The following is a 13387-nucleotide window of genomic DNA, read 5'->3' as shown; positions in this document are numbered from 1 at the left end:
TACAATGGAGCAGTCACTTTAGACATGTGGACCGATGATTATCGGAAAATAAGCTACCTTTGTCACACAATACATTACATCAATAGCAAGTGGGAGCTAGTCGAAAGGGTGCTTTCTACGTCGGAATGGGATAGTACCTTGCGTAAAACGTCTGATAATATCAAACCAGCAATAATCCAAGCCCTGCGGAGATACAGCATTGAGGATTTCTTCACCAAACTGGTGTATGTGACAGACAGGGGTTCAAACATAGTGGCAGCCCTTCGCTCCGTCACAAGACTGAGCTGTGCTGCACACATCCTTAACACCGTGCTGTACACTACGATCGGGAAACCAAGCCAAGAAGATGCGTTCGGAGAGGAAGTGACTACGCAAGTCACTCGTAACTTACTTTAAGCAAACGAGTCTCCAGAATCGCCTTAAAAAGACGTTAAAAGCATCAGTGGAAACGCACTGGAACTCAGTCCACACAATGCTCGAGTCGATCAGCTGTCAATATGAGGACGTTCGTGCACTGCTGTTGGAAAGGGGGGAAGAGGGTCGTCTGAACGACTTGAGCGAAGACACTTTGAAGGCAATGGTGATGTTTCTTCAGAGATTCAAGGAGGCTACTAAGGCACTGGAGGCATCCAAAACTCCAACCCTTCACCTCACCGCTGTGTGGCTCGATCGCCTCAAACGCCACCTGCAACCATCCTCCACTGACAACCTGACATTCTCCTCTCTAAAGGCAAAATGTCTCAGAATTCTGGTTGAAAAGTACGAGATACACCTCCTGCACAAACTGGCCATGTTTTTGCACCCAAAGCTGAAAAGTCTGAAGCTGCTTGTGGAGGAACATTCAATGGAAACAGTGCACAACGAAGTGCGGCGTCTTGTGAACGGTAAGGCCGAAGGAAAATACAAGTGATCTCATAGTTTATTTCATACTGTATTCAAATTAAATTGAGGTAGAATTGGGAAAAAAGTTACTATCCTAACGTTACAGTATAGCCCACTGTTACTGTAATGTATATGCTTATTGGCCTGCTTGTCTGTTTTCATCATTTAAAATATGAAATGTAAAATATTAGGAAATCTATATGTAAAGTTTATAAAAATTGCATATGCTTAATCTTGCGCCCTCTATTCGCACCTCTAGACATAAAAGAGAGGCGTGCATCGCCCACACAACGTGTTGCCACTGTCAGTTCAGCACCGCCCGAGAAGAGAGCTAGACAATCGGAGGGATTATCCGACGTCGAGGATTCTTCTTCCAGCGATGAGTGCACTCAGGATGAAGTGAGCGCATACATCGACTTCAAGTCACCGAGGGAGGAGAATTTCGATGTTCTCAGCTGGTGGAAGGAGCATGCAACCAGGTTTCCGAATGTGGCACACATTGCTCGTTCGATTCTTTCCATTCCAGCTTCAAGCGCCGCGAGTGAGCGAGATTTTTCCACGGCTGGATTTGTGGTCTCAGAAAGGAGAAGCCAATTGAAACCAGGGACAGTTGATGACATTCTTTTTCTGCATAGTAATCTAAAGAAACACTGAATTGTGAGATGAACATGGCGTTAGCAGCCTGTCTGTAAAAGGTTATACGTCTGTTAAAAAAAAGTGTGTTATACGGAATATATGTTGTTTTATATGTACGTTTTATATGTTTTATATGTACGTATATATTTCGTATATTATATAATCCGTATAACCTTTTACAGACTCTAAAAAGTTATACGTCTGTTAAAAAATGTCTGTTGTTTTGGCATTAGCCAGCTTGACTGTTCTAAACAGTTTAAAAGTGTCAGACTGCCGCGGCCGCCTTGTTGCAATTGCACTGGTTTCAGTTGGCTTCAATTTGTTTTATATCGTCAGCCATAATGACTGTAACATTATGAAAATGCATTATAATGCACGTGATTGTTGCACAACAATATGATAACGTTCCGTTTTTAATAAGTCACGTTTTTTGGGAGGTGTCTACATGAATAATTAAATGGAATGAACGGCATAATTTAGACATTGTATTTCCTGGATTAGGCTACCTTCGTTTTAAAATATACTATCCAAATTTCACATGTGAAATGGCCAACAATTATCACTTTAAACGTCGTAGGTTAGGCTACTTGATTATTATTATTATTATGTAATTATTAACATCCCACGCTTTTTGAGCGAAATACGCAACTGCGTATATTCATAATTACATGATTCTCTGCATCATAAGTTAGAAGCTCGAATACATCGTCCAGCTGAACATGTATGGGAAACGCAACAAATGAATAGTTTATTTTAAGTAAGTGTTACTGGACAGCTCCTCAAAGTCCTACAGCTTGTATTTAAGGCAGCGCAGCGCTCTCTCGGGAGCTCCATTTCCCTTTAATCGTGCTCATGTGAATTCTGTAAATTCTTTCACTGCTCATATATATATATAGGCCTATATATATAGGCCTATATATATATGCGGGTTCGGGTCGGGTTGGGATCTTGTGCCGACGGGTCGGGTCGGGTTGCGGAACTAATTGGCAATATGAGCGGGTAGCGGGGCGGGTTCGGTATTGCACGTCGCGGGTGCGGGGCGGGAGCGGGTCTTGAAAATCAGACCCGTGCAGGACTCTGCCTCAGACTGCCCAGGCCCATCTGAGTCCACCATTGCAGCCCCCTCAGATCCTGCTGACTGCCCAGGCCCATCTGAGTCCAACATTGCAGTCCCCTCAGATCCTGCTGACTGCCCAGGCCCATCTGAGTCCAACATTGCAGTCCCCTCAGATCCTGCTGACTGGCCAGCACTGAGTGATACAGTGAGGATGGAGTTAGTCAGACGACGGCCATATCATTTAAAATCCGACTTCACTTTTCCTAAAAAGGAGGACGGGAGAAGTTGCCATCATCACTACTTTTACAGAAGATTAGTGAATGGAGAGACAATCAAGAGGAGCTGGGTTGTGTATTCCAAGAAAAACAAAAGTATTTACTGCTTTTGCTGCAAGCTGTTCTTCCAAAAAGAGTACCAACTAATCAGCAGTGGACTAAATGACTGGAAAAATTGCACTGACAAACTAAAAACACATGAGAACAGCCCAGAACACTCGAGGCACATGACGTCGTGGAAGGAACTGGATACTCGACTTCAAAAGGGCCTAACTATAGACAAGGTAGAAATGGCACTTATGGAGGCTGAAAAGAAGAAGTGGCGTGAAGTCCTGACCAGATTGGTGGCAATAATTCAGTCGTTGGCAGAGCGAAACATTGCCTTTAGAGGGACCACAGAATATATGGCAACTTCCTGAAGGAGGTAGAGCTCATGGCGAAGTTCGACCCAGTCCTCAAACAGCATGTTGCTGAGGTCCAAAGAGGAACCACCAATATTTCCTATTTAGGAAAAAGAATTCAAAATGAACTGATAGATTGCATCAGTGGGAAGATTGGGGACCATATGGTCAATGAAATCAAACAATCCAAATACTTTTCAATTATTTTGGATTGCACCCCAGATTTGAGCCATACAGAGCAACTATCAGTCATTATTAGACAAGTTACAACCCAGGACACGCCCCAAATAAAAGAACATTTTATGGGGTTCCTTGAGGTAGAACAGTCCACTGGAGAATGCCTTTCAACCCTGATTCTAAAGAGATTAGCACAGCTTGATATCCCTTTTGAAGACTGTAGAGGGCAGTCTTATGATAACGGTGCAAATATGAAAGGAAAGAGGAAAGGAGTCCAAGCCAGACTTCTTCAAATCAATCCAAGGGCTTTATTTGTGCCATGTGGAGCACATACATTGAACCTGGTGGTAGCTGATGCAGCAAAAAGCTCTGCAGAAGCAACTAGCTACTTTGGCTATCTGCAGAAGCTTTTCGCACTGTTTTCTGCCTCCACTCAGAGATGGTCCATCCTAAAAAGCCATGTGAACATCACATTGAAATCATGGTCTGATACCAGATGGGAGAGTCGGATCAACAGCATAGAGGCTGTAAGCCCGCAGGGATCACCAACTACATTTGTCCAAGGGCCAAAATGTATCCAATAGACACTATCGCGGGCCAGCGATTTTTATATAGTCCAGAATTTTGAAGTTGTAGACCGGGGGGGGGGGGGGGGGGGGGGGGGAGGTATTGAGTGTTCTGTAATCAGTTACTAAATACTGAATACATGGCTCTGAAAGTAATCAGAATACAGTTAGTTACGTGTCTTAAACGTTGGAATCGGGTCTACTTTAACATATTCAGATTACTTTTAGAATACTTTCTTTTTCCATAACAGATGGGTATGTTTTGGTGAACAGGAGACACGTATTTTACTGTTTTAATGGCTTATCAAGAACTCAACCACAACATCTTGGTGTCATTCTGGACAGCTCCCTCTCATCTGCACCCCACATAAAAAACATCACCCGGACTGCATTCTTTGTACTGACTTAAAACCTTTCCTTAGAATATGTTATGAATTGTAAGGTGTCCTTGGGTGCTTTGAAAGGCGCCCCTAAATAGAATGAATTATCATTATTATTTATTATCTGAAACGATGTTATAACTTTTTAAACGTTTTCCAGTCACTTGACCCATGCATTCAGCAGCAGCAGGCCATTCACTTTGATTTGATCCCGTTATGAAATGTCATCATTTCGACAATAAAGAAATTCTACATAAACGTTATCTTGCACATTTTATCTAACCATCTCCGTTTCTAACTTTCAATATATTTTAAAAGAGATCTCTCTCTCATCTGCGTGCGGGGGCGGGGCCTCACAGACGCGCTGCATCCCTCTCTCGCTCACAGACATGCTGCAGCGCTGTGCAGTGTGCACACAGTTCTGCCGGTAATGAATATTACATTTTGTGAGGACATTTTTCCACCAATAATTCCAATAAGTATTCCAAAATGTATTCACTTCAGGTTTACGAAAGTAACTGTAATCAGATTACTCGTTTTTCAAATGTAACGCTAGCTGAATACAGTTAGCCTACTTGATTTTTGTATTCTGATTACGTAACGCCGTTACATGTATTCCGTTACAACCCAACCTTGCTTCTAGGCTACTGTCCCGCAGCTCCTGCCTCTCTGTTGGACTCTGTCGCAGCAGGGCTGCTGCTGTGGTGCGGAGCGCACAAACCAGACTCTTCACAACGAAGGATCACTTCTTCTTCAAGGCAGGGAAGGTTTTGCAGTACGCAGTCTACTGTCCCGCAGCTGCTGCCTCTCTGTTGGACTCCGGTACTGCACACAGTAACCGCGCCGCAGTCACCCCTGTCGTGCGGGCCGGATGAGAATGTCTGGCGGGCCGGATGTGGCCCGCGGGCCGCCAGTTGGTGGTCACTGCGTGTAAGGTATCAGGCTGCAGAAGTCAGAGATGCACTTCTAGAGGTGAGGGATAAAGCCACAGATGGAGTTGTAAAAATTGAGGCACAATCTTTGGCTGAAGAGTTTGGATCATACCGCTTTGCAATATGCACTGTGGTATGGTATGACATCCTGACCAACATCAAACATGTCAGCAAAATGTTGCAATCAGTGTCAATGCAGCTGGATATTGCTGTTGACCTCCTGAGAAAAACAGAAGTTTCTTTGGTCAGCTACAGAAGCAATGGATTTGCTTCTGCCCAAGCATCTGCCAAAGACATCTGTGGCCAAATGAATGTGGAAGCTGTTCTCAAGCAGAAGAGGCTGAGAACAACCAAGAGACAGTTCTCCTATGAGTCCCCGGAGGAGCAAGTGAGTGATGTACTAAAGAAACTCGAAGTTTCTTTTTTCAATATGGTGGCGGATGTTTCCATTGCATCACTGCAGGAGAGATTCAAGGGCTTAGGTGAAGTAGAGGAAAAGTTTGGGGTGCTACTCAACTTCCCTGACCTGCCAAAGGAAGATCTGACGAAGCAGTGTGAACACTCAGCAACACCCTGAGCTGGGGTGGACAGTCAGACCTGGATAAGAGGGAACTTGCACTGGAGATGCAGAATTTCCCAGCTTTGCCAACATGACCACCCTGGAACTTCTGACTTTCCTACAGGAGAAGAAAATGAATGAAGTGTATCCAAATATGTGGGTGGCCCTCAGGATCGCTGTCACTATTCCAGTGACAGTTGCTGCTGGGGAGAGGAGCTTCTCCAAATTGAAGCTCATTAAAACATATCTGAGGTCATCAATGGCTCAAGAACGCCTCAATGGATTAGCTTTAATAAGCATCAATCGCGAGGTTTCGGGGCAAATATCATTTGACGATACAATAAATGAATTTGCAACAAGGAAGTCCAGACGTGTCCGACTTTAAGGATGTGGACTAATTAAAGGACACAATAACATAGCAGAGACTTGTTGTTGTGATTGCCTGTTTCATTTGATTTATAGTGTGTGTAATGTTGTTCATTATCTTAATTTATTTGCAATAACCTCAGTTGTAAGAGTTTCCGTATATTTGTGTCCACGTTTGCACTTTCTTTTCTTAAAGTTTTAAGAGAAGCTACTTTTGTTTGATGAGTGATTTTCATTTAATAACTACAATATTAATAATAAGGATAAAATAAATAAATATGTTACATTTATTTGTTATTGGCTGTGGATTATTGGTTATGTTCACATACTTATTTGGTTATTAAAATGAAAACCGATCTTTTTCATATGGGTGTTTTAGAGTTGTACCTCCTATCAGGTCTCTAGTAATTGTTTGCTGAAAGTGCACCAGATTGAAGCATTTTACTTTAAAATGTTAAAAAAAACATTTAGCAGGATGTGACATCCACCCCCCAATTAAAACATTTTCATACAATAATGAATAGATTTGAAACCTTTATGTATATTACCTATGTCAATAAGTTTCTGTTTTTGTAGTGTATTGGTCTTTTGTAGAGATTTTTTATTTATTCTTTATATATTCTAGTGTATTGCTTGGAGGGGGGGGGGGGGGGCACCAAATCATAATCTCGCCTAGGGCACCAAAATGTCTAGGGCCGGCCCTGGTTATAATAGTCCGATTGCTCTGAAGATGGGAGGTGATATTCTATTCATTTTCACGTTCACACAGTCGGTGATTTTGGCCGGCCGTCTTTCCTGCAACCGCAGTTTAAACTGTATTTCCTCCGCACACTGAGCTCTGATTGGTCAGCAGGCATGGTGCTTTCGCTGAGTTGATCTCTTATCCTGGAACATATCCTGCTTCGGAGCACAGACTAGGTTCCAGGATAAGTCACCATGGAGATCTAGCCCGCTAAAAAGTGAACCAGCTTCGTAGTACCGGAAATCCCAGAAGTTATCTTGCCAAACGAAAATCCTGCTTCGTAGTATACCCCCCTGGACGTTTCGTATGTGCAGTATTATATATTCGACCACTTTAAAGCTACAGAAAATCCCACCGAGGAACACTTCCGGTGAGAATTTCAAAGTAAAGGATGGCATGTGGTTCATTTATATTATTTGCGATTGAGGAACAGGGTAATTTATGAGAATAATGTTAGGATTTATTGTATGGAGTCAGATTTGGGTCAATATTCTAGCACGTAAAACAAGCTACTCACGAGCGGAAAATGTGCTTTTACACGCGCATAAAATGACTCGCGCGCAGATTAAGCCCCCGTGAGCGGCTATGCGATATAGAGATATGGTGTTATATTTGTGCCTCTATCCTGAGCACGCAATGAAACATGTTGAGCATAGAAAATGCGATTGAGCGCGCACTTGAACATTTTTTAGCACAGAGAAATATATGTTCTCTCATAAAACTCCTGCTCCGTGCGCAAGCAGACCGCTGCACGCGCTCTCTCTCCCCCGCTCGCTCGACCTCTCCAGCCTGTGCGCGCTCAGCTTTGCCTGCGCTCGCTCAAGTTGTCACAGCGTTACAAATGTGCCACAAAACCAACCAATCGGAGAACTCGAGAAGGTCAATTCTGATTGGCTGGTCCAGCGCCATGTAGAGAGAAGAGTTGCTACAGCGGAAGTCCAAAATGCTTGATCGTCACGTGGTTCAGAGACTCAGAAAGTTCCCGGCGGGCCATTTGAATCACGATTTGAATGCATTAATAACAGGATAGAAATGCAATTTTTGGTAATTAGTGGTCAATAAAGGTTTTGATTTGCAATATTTATACAACATATCGATATGTGTATGTAGTTACATCAGTGTGTTTTGTTTTTTTAAATGTGCTAATATTTGAGGATTAAGATAAAATAAGAAGTAGCCTACTTTATTGATACCAATTGGGGAAATGTTTACGCTGCAGCAGCAAAAGACAAGGCATTGTACATTAGACAGTTAAAAGACTATAATTAAACAATCGAAAATGTAAACATCTTAAATAGAAATAACATAGCATTACAACGTAGAAAGTAGAAAATATACATAGTGTGAACAGCTATCTTACCTGTTAACATACATGTTAGGCTAACGTTGCCTTGGTTAAAGAGCCTGTTGTTTATTGCTTTGAATTCTTTAAAACAAATATTATCTTCTTAAACTTGAATGGTAGTCAGGAGCATCACTTCCTAATGTTTGATATATTTAGAGGGAGGGAAGGAAGGCTTCAAAATTCAGATTTAGATTAATTTCTACCATTTCTTTAATTCATGGTGGTTTCAGTAATCCCCTGGTAGCTGAGGACACAAATAATCTAAAGTACTAATGTAATCTTTATGACTTTCAGAAAGGACAGGAGACCCACAGGTGCCTATCAATGATTGTCAACTGACAGCACAATGAGTCAAAGCACTAGCAGCAGCATGATGATGATGATGATGATGATGATGATGATGTTAAATGTGTTGCTTTAGGAACATCCATTGTAAATAAATGGAATTCAATAAACATTGAATAGCATGCATGCAGTTTGTCTGTGCCTTTTCCTCCGTGTTGTCCTGGCATATAGTCTCCCCCATGGCTTGCTGTGCTGCCTGGGGATGCTCCAAGCGCTCAGAGAAAGGAGTACACATGCAAAGTTTCCCCACTGACACAGAGAGGAGGAAAGAATGGCTGGCTCAAGTCAGCAGGAGCAATTTAACTATCACAAAAGACAACAACAACAACAACATATGTGAGGTAATCATATTTTTCACAAAACGAAGACCACACCATTGGGAAGCTTAATGTCTGTTTAATCAAAAATAAGGAACAGGGAGAGGCTTGCAAAGCTCTGGGAGTTGAGACTCAGGTGCAGGGTGAGGGTCTCAGTGCAGGTCTTCAGGCTCCATTGAATCTCCCTGGGGTTCTTGTGCTGAGAGGGAGACAGGAGAAAGGGTTAGATACATCTAGCAACCTATAGGATGGGAAATTGCTGACCTATTTTAAACGTACCTTGTGTTTTCACTCTCACTTAAGTCCCTCTCCCTTTGCCATCAATCCAAAATCAGCTGAGCTGCAACATAATACAGACAGGTAATAATCAACAGAATCAGAAGGACATGATATGGCTCTGCTAAAAACACTCACTCATAAGTTACGTTTTTGTTTACCGTTTGGAAGTCTCAAATATCCACTCTAAATCCATATCAATAGCGATGTATCACACACATAGCTCTCTTCCTTATTATTGTATAACGTTAACTATATTATACTAGCTTGAACTCCAAGATGGATATCCTCATTTCTCCACCCACTACAATCACACGCCCCAATGTTATATTTAACTAATATTTAACTCCCTCCACCCCGGATAAAATCACGTTAAGAAGCCCCTTTTCTCTAATTCCACAACGTTGGAAGAAATAACATTAAGAGAACGGATGAATAGGCTGTTCATGGTTAACGTGTGTTGCTAACTTTAGCCGGTATCCTAGCCTCATCTTTCCGGTTGAAAATTAACGCAAGCATATGCCCCTTGTAGAACAGGAAACATAAGTTGGTCCAGGTTCTGGTCAACCCAACATTGTGATAGAGAGAGAAACATGTTTTGTCATTCTGCCACCTCTAATGCTTACAGCAAGTAATCAATACCTCCGATGGGTTCATGTAGCTACATGTATGCTACGGTTTGTTAGCGGTTTGCTTAAACTACCCCTATAGCTATGTTGCCGGCTAGCAAACTCAGGCATTGCAAACAATAACGTGATATCAGAAAACTAGAAATGTATTACTCACCTGACACTGGCGTGCTATTCTCTTCATTCAAGTCTCTCATGTCCTGTAAATGTCAACGATGGATGTGTAATAAGAACGTCAACAGCCTGATGGCAACCGAAAATCCCTTTCTCATCTCAGATAGAAGATATGATTGGAGACGACCAGCCAATCAGAATTGACCTTCTTGAGTTCTCCGATTGGTTGGTTTTGTGGCACATTTGTAACGCTGTGACAACTTGAGCGAGCGCAGGCAAAGCTGAGCGCGCACAGGCTGGAGAGGTCGAGCGAGCGAGGGAGAGAGAGCGCGTGCAGCGGTCTGCTTGCGCACGGAGCAGGAGTTTTATGAGAGAACATATATTTCTCTGTGCTCAAAACTGTTCAAGTGCGCGCTCAATAGCATTTTCTATGCTCAACATGTTTCATTGCGTGCTCAGGATAGAGGCACAAATATAACGCCATATAGAGACAGCCCTCTTGCAGTGCGCCGGAGTCTGATGAGAATATTCGTAGTGGTCAAACGGCGGTACTACACTTCCGTTTGGTTGCTGGGCCCGGAAACACTTTTTCCCATTGACTTACATGGGGAAAGAGTGGTCTGTAACTCGTTGGATAATTTTTTTTAAACTAAATAAACAACCCAGTATGAAGACTTGTATAGCCCTTATTAAAAACATTCGTTCCTCAAGTTGTAAACATGTGCTAATAACGTTATTCTGATAGTTATTTCCCTCGGCATTATGAACGCGCATCTAACCCACGGGACCGCGCTGCCCGGCACGTTCATGTGATGTGACGTGTTCAGCACCTCCCCCTTCACACGCGGTCACGTTCAGTGTTCACTGACACGTCACTGAGGCTAAAGAGACAACGCTTTATATATACAGTCTATGCTAACAACCGACAACAGTTTGCTCCAAAAGGTAAGATACGAAAACATATTTATTTTTTAACCTGCCTCCTTAATGTCTGTATGTAATGTAACATGTTCTCATATAAAAGAGTAAAATAAGCCAAACCACTCATCAGCAACCGCTACTGTGGCTAAGCTAATGTTGGGTGTTTGCACAGTATTTTTCCATACTTTTCATAGTTAACCAAAATGCTAGAAATGTATGCATGCCAGCAGTTCTGCAATGTTAACTCTGTATGCATTAGCTAACTTTCTAGAAACCAGACTTTGCATTTATAATTCGATTTATATATATATATTTATATTTAAAATCTATAAATGTGAGATGAAAAAACAAAAAATGACATGTCTTTTTCACAACTAATTTCCAATGCAATGTCCCTACCATTATAAACGACGATGCATACAGAATCTTCAAGAACACATATTATTTTAAAGAGGCATGAAGAGCTAATCATTTGTACTTTATTTATAGATGGCAGAAATAGCCGGATCGACATCCAGAGAGGAAATCCTGAGGAAAGTGGGCCTCCCGCCATACTTGGACAAGGTGCTGTATCGTTTTTATAAGAATTTTTATTCATTTTGTTTCAGTAATTTTTTGATTGCATACCCTTTACTTTCATATGGCAAAAACAAATATATTGTACCTTATTTTTACATCTGATAAGTGAAATCAGTTGATTGTGATCTTATCACAAAAAGTCAGTGACTTGATACATCCTGCTTCGTAATAATGCATGAAATCGTCATGGATTATTTAATGTAATATTAATATATAATCTTAATCCTTATAAAGTTTCATCATGATTCTATATACAAGTATAGAGTTATATGTAATATAATATACAAATTAAACTTGTGTAGTCTTAAAAATATGATGAAAATGATATGACAACTCAGGCTACATGTACCACCTTTTTCTAAAAGATGATCACCAGTAAACACTTTTTTTTCCTTTTTCAATATATTTTATTCTATCTAGGTCCCAATGTGTGGATAATAAGGAGCAGCTACGTTAGACGTGGGGAAGAAAGAGCCAGACACACCATGGGAAGCAACCTGGGTCTCAATTGCCGTGTGTGGTGGTTTGGCAAGGGTGGTCTGAGGTGGAGGAACCTTCTTCCCTTTTTCTATTAGTCCTTGAGAGGAAGAACAGTCCCGGATGTCCTGCTCATCCACTGTGGCGGCAACGACCTTGGCAACATCAAAGGTGTGGAGCTTGTCACAGCGATGAAGCAGGACCTGCTTTCCCTCAGTGACAACTTCTCAGAGATGAAGAAAATTCCATCTTCTATCAATGAGAGATGTCACTGGAGGAAAGCCAATCCGGGAAAGCTGAACAAGGCCAGAATGTGGGTGAACAGAGAGATGGGTAAATGTGTTAGTGGTTTGGGTAGAGTGTAAGGCATCCTTGCATTAAGTTTGACTGCCGTGGCATATTTCTAAGAGATGGAGTTCATTTCACCAATTTGGGAAATGATATGTTTTTAAGTAACCTTAAACAGTCCCTTGAGGCTACAATCTAAAGTGGTTCTGCATTTTGGATTCTAGCCTCAACAGGATATGTATATTTAACAAGAATAACTTTTACATTTGACAGGGCAGTCCTCCTTGTAAGGATGTCTTCACTTACTCACACTATTTTTTTTAAATGTGTAATTTAATTAAATTGTTCACTCACATTCTGTGTTCTTCCTCTCTCTTAAACTTTAGTCCCCTTGTCTTTTTCTCTCTTTCCTTCACTCATCTTAGTCCCCTTGTCTTTTTCTCTCTTTCCCTCACTCATCTTAGTCCCCCTGTTTTGTTTCCCTCTTTCCCTCACTCATCTTCCCCAGCCTCACCCAGACGACGAGACGGCGTACAGAGAGGAGGTCGAAAACCTGACATCTTGGTGCCAGGATAACAACCTCCATCTCAACGTCAGCAAAACCAAGGAGCTGATTGTGGATTGCAGGAAGCAGCAAAGAGAGGGACACGCCCCCCATCGCCATCAATGGGACTACGGTAGAGAGAGTCAGCAGCTTCAGGTTCCTCAGTGTCCATCACGGACACAGCTGCATCACGGCCTGGTACGGCAGCAGCACCGCCCTCAATCGTAAGGCTTTCCAAAGGGTGGTGAAAACTGCACAGAACATCACCAGGGCGGAGCTGCCATCCATGGAGGACCTTTACTCCCAGCGGCTCAGGAAGAAAGCCCTCAGTTTATGTTTATTTTAGAAATGTTTTGGCACATTTGTTCCAATTCTGCTAATGGTATATTGCAGGATATTTAAGTCTCCCATGTACTTTTTAAATTAATAATAGTATGTTCATCTTGATGTTTAACTTGTAATATTGTAATCATCTTAGTTAGAAATGCTGTTTCCACCCCATCCTCTGCTGCTGAATGATTTTATATATTGTTACTTAAAGTGCTTGTCTTTGATATTATAATGATTACACCAGAAAGT

General features: G+C 41.9%; 1 protein-coding gene and 1 long non-coding RNA gene across 2 annotated transcripts; both read left to right on the top strand.

Moving 5' to 3' along the window:
* The first annotated feature begins 472 nt into the window (after positions 1–472).
* LOC117552910 lies at positions 473–1427 on the top strand. Its single transcript, XM_034226591.1, has 3 exons — positions 473–884; positions 1142–1361; positions 1409–1427. Exons 1-3 carry the CDS (start codon positions 473–475, stop codon positions 1425–1427), a joined length of 651 nt encoding a protein of 216 aa, XP_034082482.1.
* Positions 1428–10734: 9307 nt separating this feature from the next.
* LOC117553014 lies at positions 10735–12702 on the top strand. Its single transcript, XR_004570062.1, has 3 exons — positions 10735–10944; positions 11410–11484; positions 11920–12702. It is a non-coding gene; the product is annotated as an uncharacterized LOC117553014 (long non-coding RNA).
* Positions 12703–13387: the final 685 nt, after the last annotated feature.

The sequence above is a fragment of the Gymnodraco acuticeps genome, unplaced genomic scaffold (assembly GCF_902827175.1).
Source record: "Gymnodraco acuticeps unplaced genomic scaffold, fGymAcu1.1, whole genome shotgun sequence".
NCBI lineage: Eukaryota > Metazoa > Chordata > Actinopteri > Perciformes > Bathydraconidae > Gymnodraco > Gymnodraco acuticeps.
The sequence above is the reverse complement of the archived record's forward strand: the minus strand, read 5'-3'. Positions and strand labels throughout refer to the sequence as shown.

Bases quoted from the DNA above. Each gene is read 5' to 3' on its own strand.
- LOC117552910 (XM_034226591.1), top strand. From the start codon at position 473: ATGCTCGAGTCGATCAGCTGTCAATATGAGGACGTTCGTGCACTGCTG. The intron at 885-1,141 runs GTAAGGCCGAAG...TCGCACCTCTAG, and splicing joins AGTGCGGCGTCTTGTGAACG to ACATAAAAGAGAGGCGTGCA.